The sequence below is a fragment of the Acinonyx jubatus genome, chromosome B1, assembly GCF_027475565.1.
Source record: "Acinonyx jubatus isolate Ajub_Pintada_27869175 chromosome B1, VMU_Ajub_asm_v1.0, whole genome shotgun sequence".
Taxonomy (NCBI): domain Eukaryota; kingdom Metazoa; phylum Chordata; class Mammalia; order Carnivora; family Felidae; genus Acinonyx; species Acinonyx jubatus.
The window spans coordinates 140,234,508-140,253,683 of NC_069382.1; the positions used below are offsets into that span (position 1 = coordinate 140,234,508).

General features: G+C 41.7%; 1 protein-coding gene across 6 annotated transcripts in view; it reads right to left on the bottom strand.

Annotated features, from left to right (window-relative positions):
- SHROOM3 (shroom family member 3) overlaps positions 1 to 19,176 on the bottom strand; it is a 321,642-nt gene that overhangs the window by 127,621 nt on the left and 174,845 nt on the right. Inside the window, exon 1 of one of the 6 annotated variants that reach the window (XM_053217222.1) lies at positions 2,851 to 8,537. The exons of the other annotated variants lie outside the window; for them this stretch is intronic. Coding sequence (XP_053073197.1) covers positions 2,851 to 3,011 — 161 coding nt within the window. The 5' untranslated portion in view covers positions 3,012 to 8,537. Of the gene's footprint in view, positions 1 to 2,850; positions 8,538 to 19,176 lie in introns of those variants that run through there. 6 annotated transcript variants of the gene reach the window in all.

Below are 19,176 nucleotides of genomic sequence, written 5' to 3' on the forward strand. Positions count from 1 at the left end.
TAGTTACCTCTGTTTTGAATTCCTAGAGCATCTAACATCCTGGCCCAAGTTCTCATTGGAAATTCAGCTATAGTCACTGAGGTGGGTATCATATGTAAATTCAGGAAGCATTTATTGATCAGGCTTTGGGAATTCAGAGGTGAAGAAGACAAAGACCCTGCCCTCATTGAGTTCATGTTCCATTGGAGGAGATGGAGAGTAAACAAACAATTGCTTGGTAATGGCTGGCCACGTGCTTTGTCAGAGGCACATACAAGGCACAGGGGTAGCCCAAAGACAGAAACAACCACAAAGGAATGAATTAACATTAAATGCACGAAGTGTGTGACTCATTTTTCCCTCTCCCACCCAAGTTTGCCTGTTCTCTGGCTGATCAAAAACATGGAGCTGGATCTGAAATATTTTAAGATCCGTCCTACTTAAGCTCTCAAAATGACAGGCTCTGACCGGTTTTCCCTCTCTGGCACCAGCCTCTCCCTGGAGTATATTTCCACCTTCCCTTCTACTTAGTTCACCTCTATCTGCCTATTTATTTGTTTAAAATGTGAACCAACTGGTCAGGTATAGTAATCTAATTCTGCATTTGGTTTGAGGCCAATGCATTGAGGGCATTCAATAAATAATGGTGCCTGGTGTGCCTTTCCTAGATCCTGGCTGCATACGTCTGAGATGAAGCTGGGATCCAGGAGGCAAGCTCAAGAGATAGTGGATGAAGGGTGGTGGACCTCTGGAGACCTGGGAGGCAAATTCGCTCTGATTGCCTGACCCAGAGAGTATACACCTGTGTTGGGTTTGCTGCAGTGAAGGCTATAACATGCAAATGCTATTCCCCTGAGTTGGCTAGGGTGTGGCCTTCTTCCTGACATGGTTTTCCCAGATTCAATCTGGGTAAAAGTGTATAAAGCCTTCCTCCCTGTGGGCACACAGCCCATGTTCACTGGCCTTCATTAAGGAAATTCTCCTTCCTGCGAGTGGGTGGTTCTGGGAGGGGTGAGGCAGGAGTCTCTGTTGAACTGCATGGGCCCTCCCAAGGGAGGAAGAGCCGGGGGAGAAAACAGGAAGTCCTTAAAAGAAAATTTCATGGACAACGTGTGTCCACCTATCCATCAATCCATCCATTCATCTAATCTATCTACCATGTGACAGGCAGTGAGGTTATAAAGATGAATTGCCTAGGATTCAGCTCATGGGAGACAATAAATAAATATTTACTAAATTAATGATTTAAGTTTATGCATTAGCTTTCCTTTGACTACCATTTCCTACTGGAGGATATTCTGTATTTGCTGTATGACACATATTATCTAGCATATTTCAGCCCACAGTTAAGAGAGGTGTCGTGGCCTGCATAAAAAGGATATTCCCTACATTCTTGGACTTACATCCCAGATTCCCTCATTTTTAGCCTCATTCCCTGCTGCCTTCTCCCAATCTCCATTTGTGCATCCACTGTTTGATCCAGTTTCTTCTGGCTTCTGACTGATAATTCACATACAGATCACTTTCAGGCAACACTGCAGTTTCAACTGAGCCTCCGGGTCTCTCGGCTAAGCCGCGTCGTCTGAGACAGCAAGGGGTTGGAGAGAAGTCAAGGGAGTTGGCTCCCCATTCTAGCTAGATCACCTGGCTTTGGGGTAATTTGGCTTGCCCAGCTGCATCTCCCATTCTGCGTCTGTAGAATGGCAGTGATGCCAACTGGCCCAGAGATAGAGCAAGTGTTGGTGAGCTCATAGCTGGAAAGGGTGATGTATCTGAGAACAAAGCAATCTTAGGAGATGAAATTCTGATTTTATGGTCCATCAATACCAAGGCTCATACTGTTTCTGGCTTTTCTGCTCTGTGATTTTGGCACATTACCTCCAAGGAAGGGGTCTGAGTAATTAGCATGACTCATCTTCTCAAGCACAGACCGCCATGTATAGAATGGATTTGGCACAAATACGAACACCCATTGTAGCTGGCTGCTAATCAAACACTGCCAGCAGGTGAGCATGAAGAGCACCTGGTTTGGAGAAATGCTTCTGATGCGGGAGAGCATTTTTTAAAGTGTCACTCAAAGCTAGATTCAATTAAGCTACAAGTTTGGAAAGAAATCATGTTACAAAATGAGAAACTGATATTTATGCTAAAAGATGCAGAAACTGCGGATTACAGCTACCAAAAAAAAAAAAAAAAGAAAGAAAAGAAAAAAGAAAAAGAAGAAGAAAAGTAACAAAGAAAGAAACCATAGACACACACACAAAGATACTAATGAATTACTTTCTTCCTCTGTAGGGTATACAAACATATCCTTTGAGCATGAACTGTGGAGGTTTCTCCAGAAGAAAACTCCCCTTTATATCTGCTTGTAATAATCTGGCAGCCGGCAAACAAGTTAGTGAGGCACACAAAAGAGCAACTAAAATCCAAAACAAACATTATTCTCAAAACCAGAATGGAAAATGGCAAATCAATGTATGGAGTATAAAGTATGGATAACCATAATTGCTCTTATAGCGTAATGTTCAAACATAAGAATGAACAAACATGTTATTTCTGTTTTAAAAAAAGAGACAGGAAGAAAAAAGAAAGAAAGAAAGAAGAAAAGAAAGAAAGAAAGAAACTTGCCAGAATTAAGATTCTTTTGCAGAAAAGGCCATCTAACCTAAAATCAGCCCAAAAGTCACTGGAAGGTGCATTCACCATCCATTTTGCTCTTGCGTGCCAAGCGAGCACTTTCAATTTACCTAATGGAGGAAGTAGGAGTGACAAACGCTCTTTGACTACCTTCGCATTTGCCACTTCTCCCCAGAAGCCCTCATGCAGGAATACTGCTAGTAGGAAACACAGGCCAATGCAGCCCTCACTTACGGATTTTGCTGCCTTCTCGAGTTTTGAGTTCTGAGCCTGGGGAGCATCAGAGCCAGGCAGCCGCCCTTGCTTAGCACCATATCCGAAACAGGCCAGCAACAAGATTGGCATGGGAGACGAGGGCAGCCCAGAGGGAAGAGGAAGAGGCTCTTACTCACCATCTACTCAGAGCTGGCACCGGTTATAAAAACAAAAGAACTCCCCCATGTGGGAGCACCTCCCAGCCACCTTGCCTCATCACCAATTTGCAGTAATAGGCTCTGCTGTGCCCATGAAAAGGAAGAGAGCTGGACATGGCAGAAAGGGCCAACAGCAGAAAACAAACAAGAGAACCCAAACACTCCTCAGAGAAAACACTCATTTCAAGGGGGGCCTTGTGATACCAGGGGCACTTCAACGAAATGCACATCCCTCAATAGCAGGGATTTTGGAGTTCCATTTGGATTTATTAGGGACTCAGTAAGTAGCTACTTTCTGGGGTTGTTTAGGTCTCTCTGTAACCAGAACCAAGCCTGCTTAGGGTTGCTAGCCAAAGGTGTTAGCAGTTCTTTGAAACCCAAATTAAGGTAGGTTCTGAGACCTCTCAAAGATCTGGCTTCTGGCTGCTTCCAGGGGACTGCCTTACAAATGTGTGTGCGGGATGATGACTCCTCCCTCCCCAAAGCCCACTCTGGTTTCTACAGAGGCAAGAGCTTATAGATCCATGAGAGTTCTGGGTTTGTCTATGTTATTCATGACCTAAAATATCCCTCCCTCCTGAAGAGCTTAGGTCACTTTGAGGTTTGACAAAAGCTTTAGAGTCTTCAGAGGTGGCGAACACGCCATCTCTCTGGATATGATCCCCGGAGGACTCCTTCTCTAAGGCCATACTTCAGGGGAAACAGACATGAAAGATTTCTGTCTTTCTAAATTTGCTTTAAAAAAAGTCAGCTATGTTGCCTTATCCCTGAAGGTAATTTTAAAGCTGTGCAGATGATGACTCAAAAGAAAATGAGAAGGGATGATCTTCATGGATGATTCATGTTCTTTAAGGTGTTGAACCCACTTGGCCGGGTCCCACTGCATCCTAGACAAATTTGACTAAAAATATTTTTTGACTAAAAATATTTTTGATTTGTTTAACACTAATAACTGGAGTTTAAAGACAGTCCATGCATTGAAAATAACTAACAACCTATCAACCAACCATGTAACTTTCTCTTTTTAGGGGTAAATAGAAGTATACAGTATCAGACAATTCATTTCAGAAGTTTCTATACATTCAGTGCTATTTTTGAAAAAAAATTTAGAATGGACAACAGTTGAGATTCAGTTCTCCTGGTGACTCACCTAACAGGCTTGGCAAAAGATTTTTTTGACCTCCCCCAAAAGACCACCTTTTAGGCATCCAGCTCTCTATCCCTCCACCTGCTCTCCAACCCCTGTGCCAATTTTGTGCTGTTGCCAGTCCCCCTGGGCTATCCAGATGCCACTCATTGCAGAGATTCAGAGTCATTAAATCCTGCCAGACCTGACCTGGAGGCCTGGGAGGGGAAAAGCATTACAGAAGAGGCGCCAATCCCAGAACCTAGCACACTCCCTTTCAAGGCCCAACACACACAGACTTAGCGAGGTTCCAGTCCTTGGCTTTGACTCATGATCCCCAAACCTAGAGACAAGGGTGTTTCCCCAATGCAAGCAATTGAAAGAGTTTCACTTCTGACTGAGGACAGTCCCACAGCTTCTGAAGTTTGGATTCATCCTTAGAACATATAGATTTGTCATTCAGGGTAGAATTTTCTACTTTCATACTTTGTTTCTCCTGTGGCGAGATTCCCATTGCCCAGAGAAGCCAGTGACTCTGAGGTTGTCTTTGGCTTCTAAAGCCCCTAAGCGTATCTTCTCAAAATGATATCACCACCTGTAAAGGCTAAACAGAGAATGGAAACATTCCATTTCACACAAGAAAAAGAGAAAAGGAGCCTGAATTATTTGGAGTAGTCTCTCTCTCTCTCTCTCTCTCTCTCTCTCTCTCTCTCTCTCTTTTTTTTTGAGAACTTTCCTTCTCTAAACATAATGGTTCTTCTGTTGTCCTCATTATTTGCTACCAAACTTCCATTCCTGATTATATCACCAGGGTGAGGCCCAGCCTTCGATCCTTATGTTTTCACTAGACCTAGAAAAACAATGTGAAATAGAGAGCCCCTCCCTATGGCATCCACGGTGTTTTGGTTCACCCCTCCAGGCCCATCTTTCCATGACAGAGTATGCCCATTCAGAAAAGCACTGTAAAATTTTCTTTCTTGTGAAAACTTCTAATTACTTAAATAAATGTGTATATTGCATAGAACTATCTTTCCTCCCATTCAGAACTGAATTCAAAGACTGTAACTCTTCAGAAATTATAGGCAAACGGGATTGCCAGGCACATTAGGAAAAGTGACTTTAAATCAGTAGTAATTTCAGGGATGAAGTGAAAGCCTGCTTCTGAGTCCCTATACTTTATGTGAGAATAGTCACATAGCATGTCCATTAATTACCAACTTGTTTCCCTTGGGTTCCTAATGATTGGAGTATCTGTCGAATGAGTAGAGATGTATGTTTGTTTCTGCACTGTTAAGTCTGCCGAATGATTTAAAATAGCTGAATGTTCCTTCAAAAAAATTTTTTAAGGTTTTATTATTAAGTAATTTATATACCCAACATGGGGCTTGAACTTATAACCCTGAGATCAAGAATCTCATGCTCTACCAACTAAGCTAGCCAGGCACCCCATTCCTTCAAATATTTATCCCATGGCACTTAAAGTAATGAAGAACATGTTGAAATTTCTGAATTTCTATAGAAATTCAGAAAAAACAATCTTCAAATAAAATAAAGGGGGCATCAACCACTCATTCTGCCTGTTTATTAAATATACTCAGGGCAAGAAGAGTTCCCAGGAACACATATTGAAGAATTGGATTTAGCAACATGAGAACTGGGTAGTCCCAACTCTTAGTTTCAGATAGTCTAGAACCAAGAGAAGCTGTTGGAACACCAGAAGGGTAATTTTCATGTAAGGTGCCAGGGCCAATGTCCACATATTCTATGCAGGACAATGATGGACATCTCTGATGCTGAAATCCAGGACTGGTGTGTTAACACTAACCAAATGCCAGAAGCCTTCCTGGGGTTCTGCTTTGCATTTTGGCCAATGCTGAAGATCCCAGAAGATCTCATGTCTTGAGTTGCTCCTATGGCAGAAGATATAATGGAGTTTCTTTGAGCACCTAGGGTTACTGTGCCCCAAGGATGCATTAGAATATGGAAGGGAAAGATATTTGAGGGATTCCCAACAGGAACTCTGATGGAAGTCTCAGAGTAAGTACCATTAGAAAGATACTGTTCCATTTCTCTAGAGGTCTTTTCGATGTGGTCTGGGCAGGATGGAACTCACTTAGAAGAATCGTGGTAACTTGAGCTCCATATTTCTAGAATTCCAGAGCCTAAATTATAGGTCTGACTGTCCCCACATCAAACTGTAGAAATGAATGTTTTCATCAAGGGATTAGAAGTCATTTTGTGACCAGCTCATGTCAGGTTCCAAAATGAAGAGGAAAGCACTAGGTCCCATAAGAGAAAAGATTGTATTTTTTCCCACTAGCAGGACGATTATGATCTCAAGAGTATGGTTGATCAGGGAGTGATTTTTGAACCAGAAAAACCTGAGGCCACTACGCAATGCCATATTGATGAGAAGACAGTCAGAGGTATGGTGGCCAAGATGATCCAGCAAGGACCCTTTCCTACCTTTAGCTGGACCGCTTTGAAGACATTTAATGTGTGGTCTTCCAGGCCTACATAATCTTCTGGGTAATCTTGAAGACAGAAATTATTAAGATTGGGTTCCAAGCCCAGTAAGGACAGGAGTTTTTGTCTCCTTGCTGTATCCTCAACATTTAGAATAGTGCCTAGCACAAAGTAGGTGCTCAATCAATATTTGTGGAGTACATGTAACGATGCTATTTCTGGAATTAATGGATAGTCAAGCATGCTCTCAGGAAAGCATGTGGAATTGTCACAAAAAGAGCCTTAAAGGATACATGGCCTATTGATTTTACTTTTGTTTTAGTAGGCACACGTGTGTGTGTGTGTGTGTGTGTGTGTGTGTGTGTACACAGTTCAATATATCTCTATTAAAGCCACATAAACATTTTTTCCTGCTTATGTAATAATTGTTATTTCAAAAAAACTTGGAAAATAACAAAGTCAGCCTTTGATGAACAAATTAACACTCACATATGAAATATGCTTGGAGAGATTGTCTTTAATCAGTTTGGAATTGGAGGATGCTTTCTCTTTTTGCAACACTTCAAATGAAGAGCTTAGAATTTGATAAATTATAAACCTAATGAGGCTTCTAACTCCTTTAGCTAGTTATTAGCTGTCAGGAAATGCTCGTTGTTCCTTAATTATAAGACGAAACTAAACACTGGGAAATGTTGAAAGTGATCTGGTTGGCCAGTATTCTGAGGACTAATTCCACAAGCATGCCTTCCACATACCAATTAAAGCTGCATCACCCATAATAAAATGCTTCATGCCTTCGGCTGTGTTCTATGCTGTCATTTTCAGATTAGAACAACAAGACAATGCCAGTCTAGGGCACTTCCTGGGCACCAATGAGTGCTAGGCTTTTCTAATTTAGAGGATAAAGACTCCTCCTATGGGCTTGTTACTCCTCAGGAAATGCCCTTATTTTCATTATAACCCCACCCATAATAAGAATCAGTCTTAGACATAGTAAAAGTATCCAATCAATCATCTGTTTTACTAGCTGTCAGGTAGGAAAATGCCAAAACACTTTCAAAAGAAAAATGTATATGCATGACAGTCTATCTTGATTTTCAGGGGCAATTCATTATCAAGGTGAAAATGAGTTTTGGAGGGAGAATGTTGAGTAATGTTACAGGACTAGCATTCTGTAAATGCAGTCTCTATTGGTATGCAGATTTTTTTTTCTTTTTTAAACACCACTAAGAGGTTTCCAGAATAAAATTTTCATTTCTAGCTCAATTCATTATTACTGGTATGCAATTTTGTAGCAACACTGATTTTATCAAATGCCATCTGCTTTTCCTTTCTGGAGTCTCCTTTCCATGTGCCTTGAGATAAAGGATGTTCATTAAGCAGCAGGGGGCTGGAGCTCCCAGATTGCCTGGGTTCCAATCCCACACTGCTGTATAAGCATGGTTAGGGGTATTTGGGTGACAGGAAAAGGAAAAAGATAAAATAAATAATTTTGTTGAAATACAAGCATTTCCCAAGTTAAGTTCAAGCTGTGTTGCAAGATTTCAATTATAAATTAACTACCTGGATTTTAGAGGAGGCCATGTGATCTTATCAGAAAGGGATTAAATAGCCCCTACCATTTGAAGTAAGTATTAAATGAACTAATCACCACTAACCAGCACACTAAGTGCTCCATAAATGCTGGCTTTTATTATTTTTGCCTTCTGTTCTATTTGGGTATTGCTGCAGAAAACAGCCCCAAGAAACTAGTGTCAAAGAATGATTAGAACTGCATGTATAAACATCAAGGGGACTCCATGAAAGCTTAATCCGCCCAACTACACACAGGAGATCAAATGTCCTATGAACGTATATTAGTTTTTTGGTTTTTTTTTTTTAAACTGAGTTGAATCCTCAGCAGCTTTTTTTTTTAAGTTTATTTATTTTTGAGACAGAGAGAGACAGAGCATGAATGGGGGAGGGGCAGAGAGAGAGGGATACACAGAATCGGAAGCAGGCTCCAGGCTCTGAGCCATCAGCCCAGAGCCCGATGCGGGGCTTGAACCCACGGACCGAGAGATCGTGACCTGAGCTGAAGTCGGATGCTTAACCGACCGAGCCACCCAGGTGCCCCATATTAGTTTTAATTCACCAAACACCTAAGATTAGGGACACCTGGTGACTCAGTTGGTTAAGCGTCCAACTTCAGCTCAGATCATGATCTCACGATTTGGGAGTTCGAGCCCCGCGTGACAGCTCAGAGCATGGAGCCTGCTTCAGATTCTGTCTCCCTTTCTCTCTGCCCTCCCCCGTTCCCTCTCTCTCTCTCTCTTTGAAAAAGGAATAAACATTAAAAAAAATTTTTTTAAACCCCTAATATTAGCACCTTTCTAACAATACTGGTTACAGTCCTACCTCATCACTGCATCCCTATCTGAAATGGTGAAAGAAACCACAGATATAAATAAATTGTCTGCACTTGTCTCCATGCCATCATCACCTGTTCTCTTCAACCCCTACAGTCCAACTTTCCCCACGTCATTCCTTTGCACTTGCTCTGTCAAGGTCACTACACTCTGTTTGCCAAGGTCAGTGGTTTGGGATCATCTCCTGGGATCCCTTGCAGCAGTTTTCATCACAGATGACTATTCCCTCCTAAGAAATCTTTTCCTTTCTGGAGTTGCACAACACTAAGCCCTCCCCCAACTCACTGAAGTTGCTTCTCAGTTAGTTTCCTTTGCTGGGTCGGCCTGCTCTCAAGGTTGATGTGTCCAGGCTTTGGTCTTCACAGCTTTTCTCTCCTCTCTGGAAATTCTTGCAGGTGAGCGAATCAGGTCCTGTGACCTTAAATACTATTTATATATGTTGATGACTCTCAACTTTCTCTGTCTAGCTCTGATCAGCCCCTTGGATTCCAAACTCTTTTGTACAGCTCCCTCTCCAGATAGCTGATTGGTATATTAGACATAATATGTTGAAAGGAACTCTCACTTCTGCTATTCATGAGCACCTTCCACCCCAACCCCTGCCCTCCAGACTCATGGTTCTCTAGTTTTCCCCATCTTACCCAATAGCTCCATCATCATCCTAACTGTACAGCCCCAAACCCACAGTCACCTTCATTATTCTTTCCCTTATGTTTTATTCAGTCATCAGCCAGTTGACACTATCTCAGAAATCTGTCTCAAATCCTATCACATTAGCCATCTCCACTGCTACCATCCCAGAGTGACCTACTATTAACTCCTTAGATCAGTATATTAGCTTCCTGATGGGTCTCCTTGCTCCTACTCTTGCTCTCCTATACCCTATTCTTCAAAAAGGAATCTCAGTGTTATTGCAAATAAATAAATTGATAATATTGTTCCTTTGCTTAAGATCCTCTAGTGGCCTCCTGGTACACTTAGGCTACAATTTGGTTCCTCTCTATGGTCTACGAGGTCCTACCCGATGTGAGCCTAGCCTACTCTGTTCACTATGCTTCAACCATACTGACTTGCTTTCATTACCTCCAACATCTCAGGACTGTTCTCACCTCAAGGCCCTTGCTCTTAAACTTTTCCTTTGCCTGGAATGCCTCACACTTCCATGCAGCAGGTTCCTTCTTATTATTTAGATTTGTAGTCCAAAAGTCACCTGACCCACCTACTTAAGGTAGCTCACCTAAGCTCTCTCCATCTCTTGACAGTGTTGTTTCCTTCATAGCACTTACGACTATCTGGATTTATCTTGTTCACTTATTTAGTTTCTTGTTTATTGTCTATGTAACCCCGTGACAATGTAAGTTCTGTGAAAACATATACCTTACCTGTCTTGACCACTGCATTTCTCATGCCTGCCATATAGTAGTGGATACTCCATAAACATCTGTTGAATGAAAGAACTGTCTCCAAATATAATATCGGTTTGCAAACTATATATAATAACCCATTGGAACTTATTAGCTAATCCAAATAACTCACCAATAGCTAAGAAAGGACTAGAACCAGGGACAAATTGAAGTGGAGCATATGTCTGATTGCAATCTATAGTCAAATAAAAATGATGTTCAATTGTATGCCGATTTAGCTCTTTCCAGCCTTCTCCAAATCATCATCAAGAATCATCAAGGGGTGCCTGGGTGGCTCAGTCGGTTGAGCATCTGACTTTGGCTCAGGTCATAATCTCATGGTTCGTGGGTTCGTGCCCTGCGTCGGGCTTTGAGCTGACAGCTCAGAGCCTGGAGCCTGTCTTGGATTCTGTGTCTCCCTCTCTCTCTGTCCCTCCCCCACTCACACTCTGTCTCTCTCTGCCTCTCAAAAGTAAATAAATGTCAAAAAAAAAGAATCATCAAAAGCTGATGGCAGAGTTACCCACATTCTCTTTCTTCTCTTGCCTTCTCTAGTTTCCAAGTCGAAGAGAAAAGAATAATTTATTGTGACTGATTAAAGAAATTATTCCTTATTCACCCACCTTTCTAGAATTCAAAAATCATTCCCCAGTTTATTCAAAACTGGGCCTGCACAACTCTGAAGGTGCCTTCCAGCTCTCCCTTTGAGAGTGGGTCAGCTGAAGTTCACTCTGTGGCTTTTTACACTATGGGATGCAAGTGCAGCCAAAATTACTGCATTAAGACAGCTCTCCTGTGTCGACTTTTTTCTGAAGGAAACAGTTGGTGGCAGAAATGATCTTTGACTTTACCTCTCTGTGATCACCTTTCTTGTTCCATTTAATAAATTTGTAAGTGCTCCAGATGGCATAAAGAACGGTACTGAGCTAGAAGGCCATTTTACTCCCAGGTCCGTTACCCTCACTACAATTTTGGTGAAATCATTTAACCTCTCTGAGCCTCTCTTTTTATCTGTAAGATGAGAAACGTTTAGTAGATGACCTCTAGCTCTAACTGTGCATGGTGTGGAAATATTTGTGTCCAGGAAACACCGAATGATTAAACTAATTGGTGTAGCGGGTTATGACTGATGCTATCCTGCTATCCTCAAAAAACAATAGAAGGTGGGGTCAACTTGGCCCGAGGATTGGAACACATCCTATGCCATGGGCTGCAGCTTCTAGAAATGGAGCTTCCAGGAATCAGTGACTTCCCATGGGATATTTCATGGTCTTAGGTACCGTAGAGGTGCCAAATACTCCAAATGTACATCTCCAGACCCATCTTCAATTTTGAATACCAGATGTCTCGCTGGAATTCCTTTTGCCCTTGCCTGCCTGCTCCAGCCTTTCACAGCCAAAACAATTCTTTCATTTATTTTTATTTATCTTTTAATTTAAATCCAAGGTAGTTAACATATAATGCAATATTGGTTTCAGGAGTAGAATTGAGTGATTCATCACTTACATATGACACCCAGTGCTCATCCCAACAAGTGCCCTCCTTAATGCCCCTCACCCATTTAGCCTATCCCCCCACCAAAACAATTCTTTTAGAACACTAGTCAGTCATGTCTGCTCAAAACTCTGCAATGTATCCTTATTTCACTCAGAATGAAGGCTAACTAGAGTCCTTACGATGATCTGCAAGTCCACAAGTGGTCTACCTTTCCCCACTCACCGGTGACTCCTTTGTCGTGATCTGCTACTGCTCTCCCCCTCTCACTCTACTCCAGCCACGGTGACCTCCTTGCTATTCTCAAACACACCTGCTCCTGCCTTAGGGCCTTTGCACAGAAAATTTCCTTATTTCAGTGTACCCATGGCTACCTCTTTTGCCTCCTTCAAATATAACTTTTGCATTGTGGCCTACCCTGATCAGCCTGTTTAAAATGACAACCTGTCCCCCTTGTAGAATTCCTGACCCCCTATCCCATTTTTTTCCATGCGCTAATCTAATATTCATTATAATGCAGTTATGTATTATGTTGAATTTTCATTGTCTATACCCCTGCTCTGAATATAATCTCAATAAAAGCAGGGATTTGGGTATATTTTGTGTCTAGTACAAATAGCCATTCCATAAGTATTTGCTGACTTACGTGAAGAATGAGTATCACCATTAGTGAGGAGTATCCCAACATCTGTGCCCCCCCACAACCACTGCCAGTGCACGCAGTTCCTAGAAAAACTTGTGCAAGGTTCACAGAGTATTGTCCAAATTCCCTCTTAATTGCTCCCATCCTGTCAAGAATCTCTCATGAGATAAAACGTGCTAACTGAACCATAATGGCACGTAAAGACGATTCTTGCTTTCTTTGATTTTAGTTTTTAAGCTTATTTATTTATTTTGAGAGACAGAGAGAGAGAGAGACCACGCACATGAGTGGGGCCAACGTGGAGGCTTGCCTGGGGGCTAGCTCTCACAACCACTGTGAGATCATGAACTGAGCCAAAATCAAGAGTCTGCTGCTTAACCAACTGAGCCACCCAGACACCCCTGCTTTCTTTGATTTTAAGACTATTTTCTCCATTGAACCATGGATTTTAGAAATAGAGAAAACCCAGTGATCCACAATCAACTAATATGCTAATAGTGAAAGGAATACCCAAATATCCTTCTAATATAAGATTTAGTTTCCCTTCCTCGACTACTTTCCTAACATCAACTTGAACTCTATAATTTTTTAAAAATCTCACCTTCTATAATTTTTAAGGTCATTTCTACATTCTTTGGGGAAATCATACCTGTATTTTCAATACCCTCGCATACAGACTTGATAGTCTGCTCAAATATCATTAAGCAGGATTTCTAATTCCAATAGCCCCATTTGGTAATCCAACAGAGAGAAGGAGAGTGGAATCATCTAAAAGGAAATTTCCATCAAAGGGGAGGGTGTTAGTGTCAAATTATAGTAATTCACTTGGTTCTAATAGTCCACAATCTATAAATTGGAGTCAATACCCCAACTTCTGAATCACCTTTGTCATTGAAAAGCAACAGTAAGACTTCTGCAAAGCAGAGTAATGTGTATGTGCTTAAACCCATGATAATCACAGACTTTGTGGATAATCTTAGGAAGATTGCTGGTTTTATTGGTAGTTGACTTTCAGGCAGCTTAAAACAGGCAATCTCCCCAAATCCTTGTCACCTCCATCATCATATACAGAATACAAATAATAGAGAACACTGCACTGGATAGAATCCACTACCAAGTGGACATTTCACTGGAATAATTGTAAAAGACTTGAAAACTTAGGTTTCTTAAAACATTACGACTAATTCAGCCACAAGTCCCTAAAGAAATGGCTGTTGGGTTATATCTCATTCTGAGAAATAAAACCGCAGGTCTAGAGAATCTGACTCGGTCCCCAGGTTTGAGACTGTTTCTTAAGCTTTACGTGGACCCTAGGATCTTACCCCTGCAGGCTACATTCCAGAAGCTCCTGGATTCACCTCCTCGGACTAGTCAGGAAGTTGGGAGCAAGTCTGATAAAAGTGTTAGAGAAAACGCCTGTATTAGTGTCCCCAAAAGTGGTGTGATCCTAATAAATAATATAGCATGGGCGAACATAGCCTATGTATCTTGACATGTCTATAGAATTCTGGGAAACTAATCAAAGACTCATCAGCCTGGCGATTGCTAATCACTTGAGCTTTTGTGGCAGACTCCCAACAGTTTGAATTAAAATCCCAAAGTTCTCCAAACACTGTCTGTGGTCACAAATTCAAGGATAATGAGAGAATGCTCCCATCAGCCACTGTGTCATCATTGTGCATTCAACAATAGTATTCAACAATGATATGCACCAACATCCAATGCCTAAGAAAACAATAGTGCTTTCATCATGAAGAAAAATATACAGTAAAGAACAGGGGCTGTGGGACACACCAACCAAATTTCAAACCCCAGATCTGCCACATACATGCTAAGTGATCATGTCAAGGCATTTCACCTCTGAGCCTCAATTCTTTCATCCGTAAAGAGGGATGATAGCACCCACTTGCCACGGTTGCTGGGATGATCAAAGATGATGTAGATAAAATGCCCGGCATTGACTCTGCACAGTGGTAGTTACTTTATGTAATTCTACCCACACTAACCTAAGATTATATTTCTTAATCCCAGCAATTTTTTTTAATGTTTATTTATTTTTGAGACAGAGAGAGAGACAGAGCATGAACGGGGGAGGGTCAGAGAGAGAGGGAGACACAGAATCGGAAGCAGGCTCCAGGCTCCGAGCTGTCAGCACAGAGCCTAACGCGGGGCTCGAACCCACGAACCTCAAGATCATGACCTGAGCCGAAGTCAGACGCCCAACCGACTGAGCCACCCAGGCGCCCCATTAATCCCAGCAATTTCTTAAGTACAAACATCATTATCAGACATTTTTATTATTCAGGCAACATGGAGATGGTAAGCAATATTTGAGATAGACAGTGGGTATGTACACTTAACAATGAATAGTTTAAGGAAGAAAAATTTTAAGTCACCTTTATAGTAGAAACGCAATAGTAAGGAACATTGGTTAGGCTCAGCCTATTTTATTTAAATACCAACAGTTCATGTTCTGGCAGATAGGTTACTTCTAACGTAGCAGGCAATCCTCTCGTAATTCACTAAAGATAAAGGGCAAATTTAAAATAATCTTGATATTAAGATAATAATTACGTGATTTAGGGCAAGCCCGGTGTAGTGCCCCTACATGCTTCCTCATCACAGCCCTATTGTGCTTCAGCTTGAAATCTGTATAATGCCATTCCTACCCTGCAACCAGAAAAGAGCTGACTCCTGCAGACTTATGAAGCACTCCAGGTACATTCTGCCCCTCTGCTCCTCTCTCCAGGAGTAAGCTGAAAGGTCAAGTTACTTCTCTGCATGTAAAGCAAGCTGAGTGACATCCAGACTCAGTTGAGCCTTTGACAACAATTCACCGAACGTCTACTATATACCAGGCACCGTGAGGAACTCTAGGGGTGCAATGGTGAACAAAATAAACACAGTCTTGCTTACAAGTCACTTAGAGTCTAGAAGGGAAGACAAATAGTTTACCATACGATGTAGTTGGTTATACTGGTAAACGAAGACAAGATATTATGAGAATACTCACCGGCTTTAGGGAGGGGAGGGTGAACATTCTAGAGAAGTAACGCATGCCAGGGCAAGGGAGAGAATAAGCATGGTACGCTCAGGCACTGGGAGTGGTTCAGTGATTGGAGTGTGAAGCAGGGAGGGAAGCAAGTCTTCCCTGGTCAGCTGTGAGGCTGGAGAGAAAAACCTTGTATACAGAGTATAATTCCTGACCTTATCATGAAGACAGTGCTGAGCAATTAGGGCCTTCAGTAATTCAAGAGAGAAGAGATAGAGGGAGGAAGGAAGGGAGAGAAAGAGAAAGGGAGAAGGGAGGAGGAGAGAGAGAAAGAGGGAATCATTGTTGAAAATGGACACATTTGTCTTACAAAAGAAGAATTCTCTTGTGTTTCATTTTGGCATAGTTGCATAACCAAGTAGCTGCTTCTTGGGGTTAGGTAAAAAAAATTAAAAACAACAAGTTGAAGGCTCCCAGCTTTTCATTAGGAAAAATAAAAACGTTTTCTAATGTTTATTTATTTTTGAGAGAAAGAGAGAGGGAGAGAGAATGTCAAGCAGGCCAGGCGGGGGGGGGGGGGGTGCTGTCAGCACAGAACCTGTCGCGGGACTTGATCTCACAAACTGTGAGATCACGACCTGAACTGAAATCAAGAGTTGGACACTTAACCGACTGAACCACCTAGGCACCCCCATTAGAAAATTTTAAATTATATGTTTCGTAGTACCTACTAGAATTAATGGGGGTATGACGAAGCTGAACCTGTAACCCCACTGCCACTGTAGCCTGGAAATTATTCTGGCTTCCAGGAGAAGCAAAGATTTGGCCAATCATCTCCAGGCTAATCCAGGAACTGCACCCTAAAAGCTGTGAATAAACGAGGAGTCGGACATTAAAATATTTCTGCTCTTTTTATACAATTCAAGGGTACCTGAATTACCGAGAAAGGCTTACATATTAGCTCTGCACATAAGGACCTTTTCGCTTCCAATAATATCATAGTATGTGATATCATGGCAGTGGGGTTAATAAGGGAACAATAGCTCATAAAGGTAAAAATTATAAATCATATGCTACGGTTCCTTCTAACTCAGAAAAGTATTAAAATCTGTTACAGACTGCCTCAAAAATGTTTGCAAATATGGCAAGTCTCATCCGGCTTTAATTCAGTCTTTCCAGTGCTCAAGATTATTATTAAATCTAAAAAGGATTTGAGGCTGTTCTGGAAGATGCAACACACACGCTTACCCCCTAGTAGTTCAGGGGTGCTTTTAACACACGGACTCACTTCAAACATTTCAGTCTAATTTCTGTCCGGCTTCTTCAAGCCCGGCCTAACTTTTAAAACACCACAATAACCACTCGGTAGAAAACTGTGACAGAGGAGGAATGCACGGCCCCAATTTTTAACAAGAAGTGGTAATGGCCCTTGCTGGGAATTCTCATGCCCCGCACCCACTCTTGGAAACCTGCAGAACAAAACAGGACTCCAGGCCTTCTGAAATTACTCAGGCTGGAGCAAATGCTGCTCATGCTCCATCTCCTGGGAAACTCAGAAACTTCCCAAGAATGAAGTTCCAGCGGCAAAGCAGGCAGCTGAGTGAACCCTGGAGCTGTAATATACTGTCTTTTGCAGACAACAGTGCTTCAGTGTCAAAGCCACAAGACCAAGAGCAGGCACAAAACCTCTATCAGCAAGCACAAAACAGTGATCACAGATAGGTGGCCCGGGACGAGAGGGGGACAGAAGGGCGACACGCCGAAATGTCTGAAAGCAGGGCATGCCCGCCGCCGTTTGTCACTCTGGCATTTTAATGAGAAATAAAGGGGAAATGTGAAGGTTTTATGATAATTTTATTGATGTACTAGAAATAGCTCTTTTAGAATGTCTATTTCACTCCAACAGAAATGAATATTCTCTAAAAATATTTGATTAGAAAAATTGAAATAATCTGAATTTAAAATGCATGCACATAAATTACAAATACTATCATGCTGGGGATTATAAGCCAAACAGAGCTAAATACAAGTTTCAGACTTATACTCTCTCCACTAAATGCTTTAGAAAGGAAATGCAGAATCCTCAGTTATGGTCCATCTGAGAGCACAGGGAATTTATTTACTCCTCCCCGCCCCCCCCCCCCCCATGGTCTCTTATTTCAAATTCCAAGAGTGTTCTTTTTCTTTTAGTCCCACACTCAGCTCACACTGCTGAAAAACCCTTTGGTGTTTCACGTAAATATGGAACCGAAACAGGAAAGGGGCAGAAAAAGATTGATGCATAATAATCTTCAAAGAAGTAGTTTTGTTAGTTACAGGGGAAAAAGGACTTTAAGAAATATTGAAGTGACTAATAATTTTTAAAATTCTTATTACTGTTGTCACCTTTCTTAAAAGAAATATTTGTGTCAATTAGATGAGGAAAATAGAAAATGTTCTTACTAACTCCTTGAAAAGTCCAGACCATCATTTGGACCAATGAAGGGTTCTGAGTGAGAGCCCGGTGCTTTCCTTGAGCCCTGTGGCAATTAGCTTTCTAGCCGGGAGTCAAGTTTTATAAACTGCTAAGTGACCAGACAGACAGACTGGCTCTGCAAGGTAATGTTTTCAATTTGACTCTTGCTTATGATAGGTCTTTGACCTTAACAGTCATTTGTGGTCCAAGTGCCACTCGAAGTTCTGACTTAAGGTGACTTCTTGCCTTGCTGTCTACAGTATTGGGACAGCAGAAGATGCATGTTGTAGGGAGGAAGGAGGGAAGGAAGGAAAGAAGGGAGGCAGAAAGAAAGGAAGAAAGGGAGGAAGAGAGAAAGGGAAGAAGGAAAGAAAGAAGGGAGGGAGGGAGAGAGGGAGGAAGGAAGGAAGGAAGGAAAGAAGGAAGGAAGGGGGAGAGGGAGGAAGGAAGGAAGGAAGGAAGGAAGGAAGGAAGGAAGGAAGGAAGGAAGGAAGGGAGGGAGGGAGGAAGGGGCAAGAAAAAAATCAAAATACATTTCCTGAAGACAAAATATCTCAAACTTAAGAGTCATAAAAGAAGTCAAAAGCATAAAATATGTCTTTTAAGGAGCTCCTTTTCCTAAAATAAACAAATATATCACTAAAAGAGTAAACAGAGGTGAGTTGTAAATCAAAATCTTCTACCTAATGCATTCCTAGAGTTTCTTCCTGAGACCAAATGCCAGTCAGAAATGGGTGTTCAGGAGCCCAGACAACTCAGAGGTCAAAAGAAAGCTGACTCAAGTCATTTTCATTAGAGAGATAACATCACCTGGCCCTCTTCAGTAGCTTTAATAGCTAATGTCCCTCCATCTAATTCTCAAAACTATAAACTGAGAAGAAAAAACCCCTTTGCTTTTAGCCATCACCGCCCACAATTTAAGCAAAGACAGCCTAGGGAACAATACAAATATTCATGGCCTTCAATAAGATTTACCATTGCATTCATTATTCTTTGCTGGCAGACTTAGTTCCCCATGGCCTCCTTGCCTCAACCAAGGGAAAAATATGCCTTTCAGATCCTACTTTTTGTTCCTTCTCAAACCAAACTCCATGGAATATAATCTCTCTTTGCTTAAAGAGGGTTCTGCAAAGCAAAAGAAGCTTTATCTGCCTGTGGGA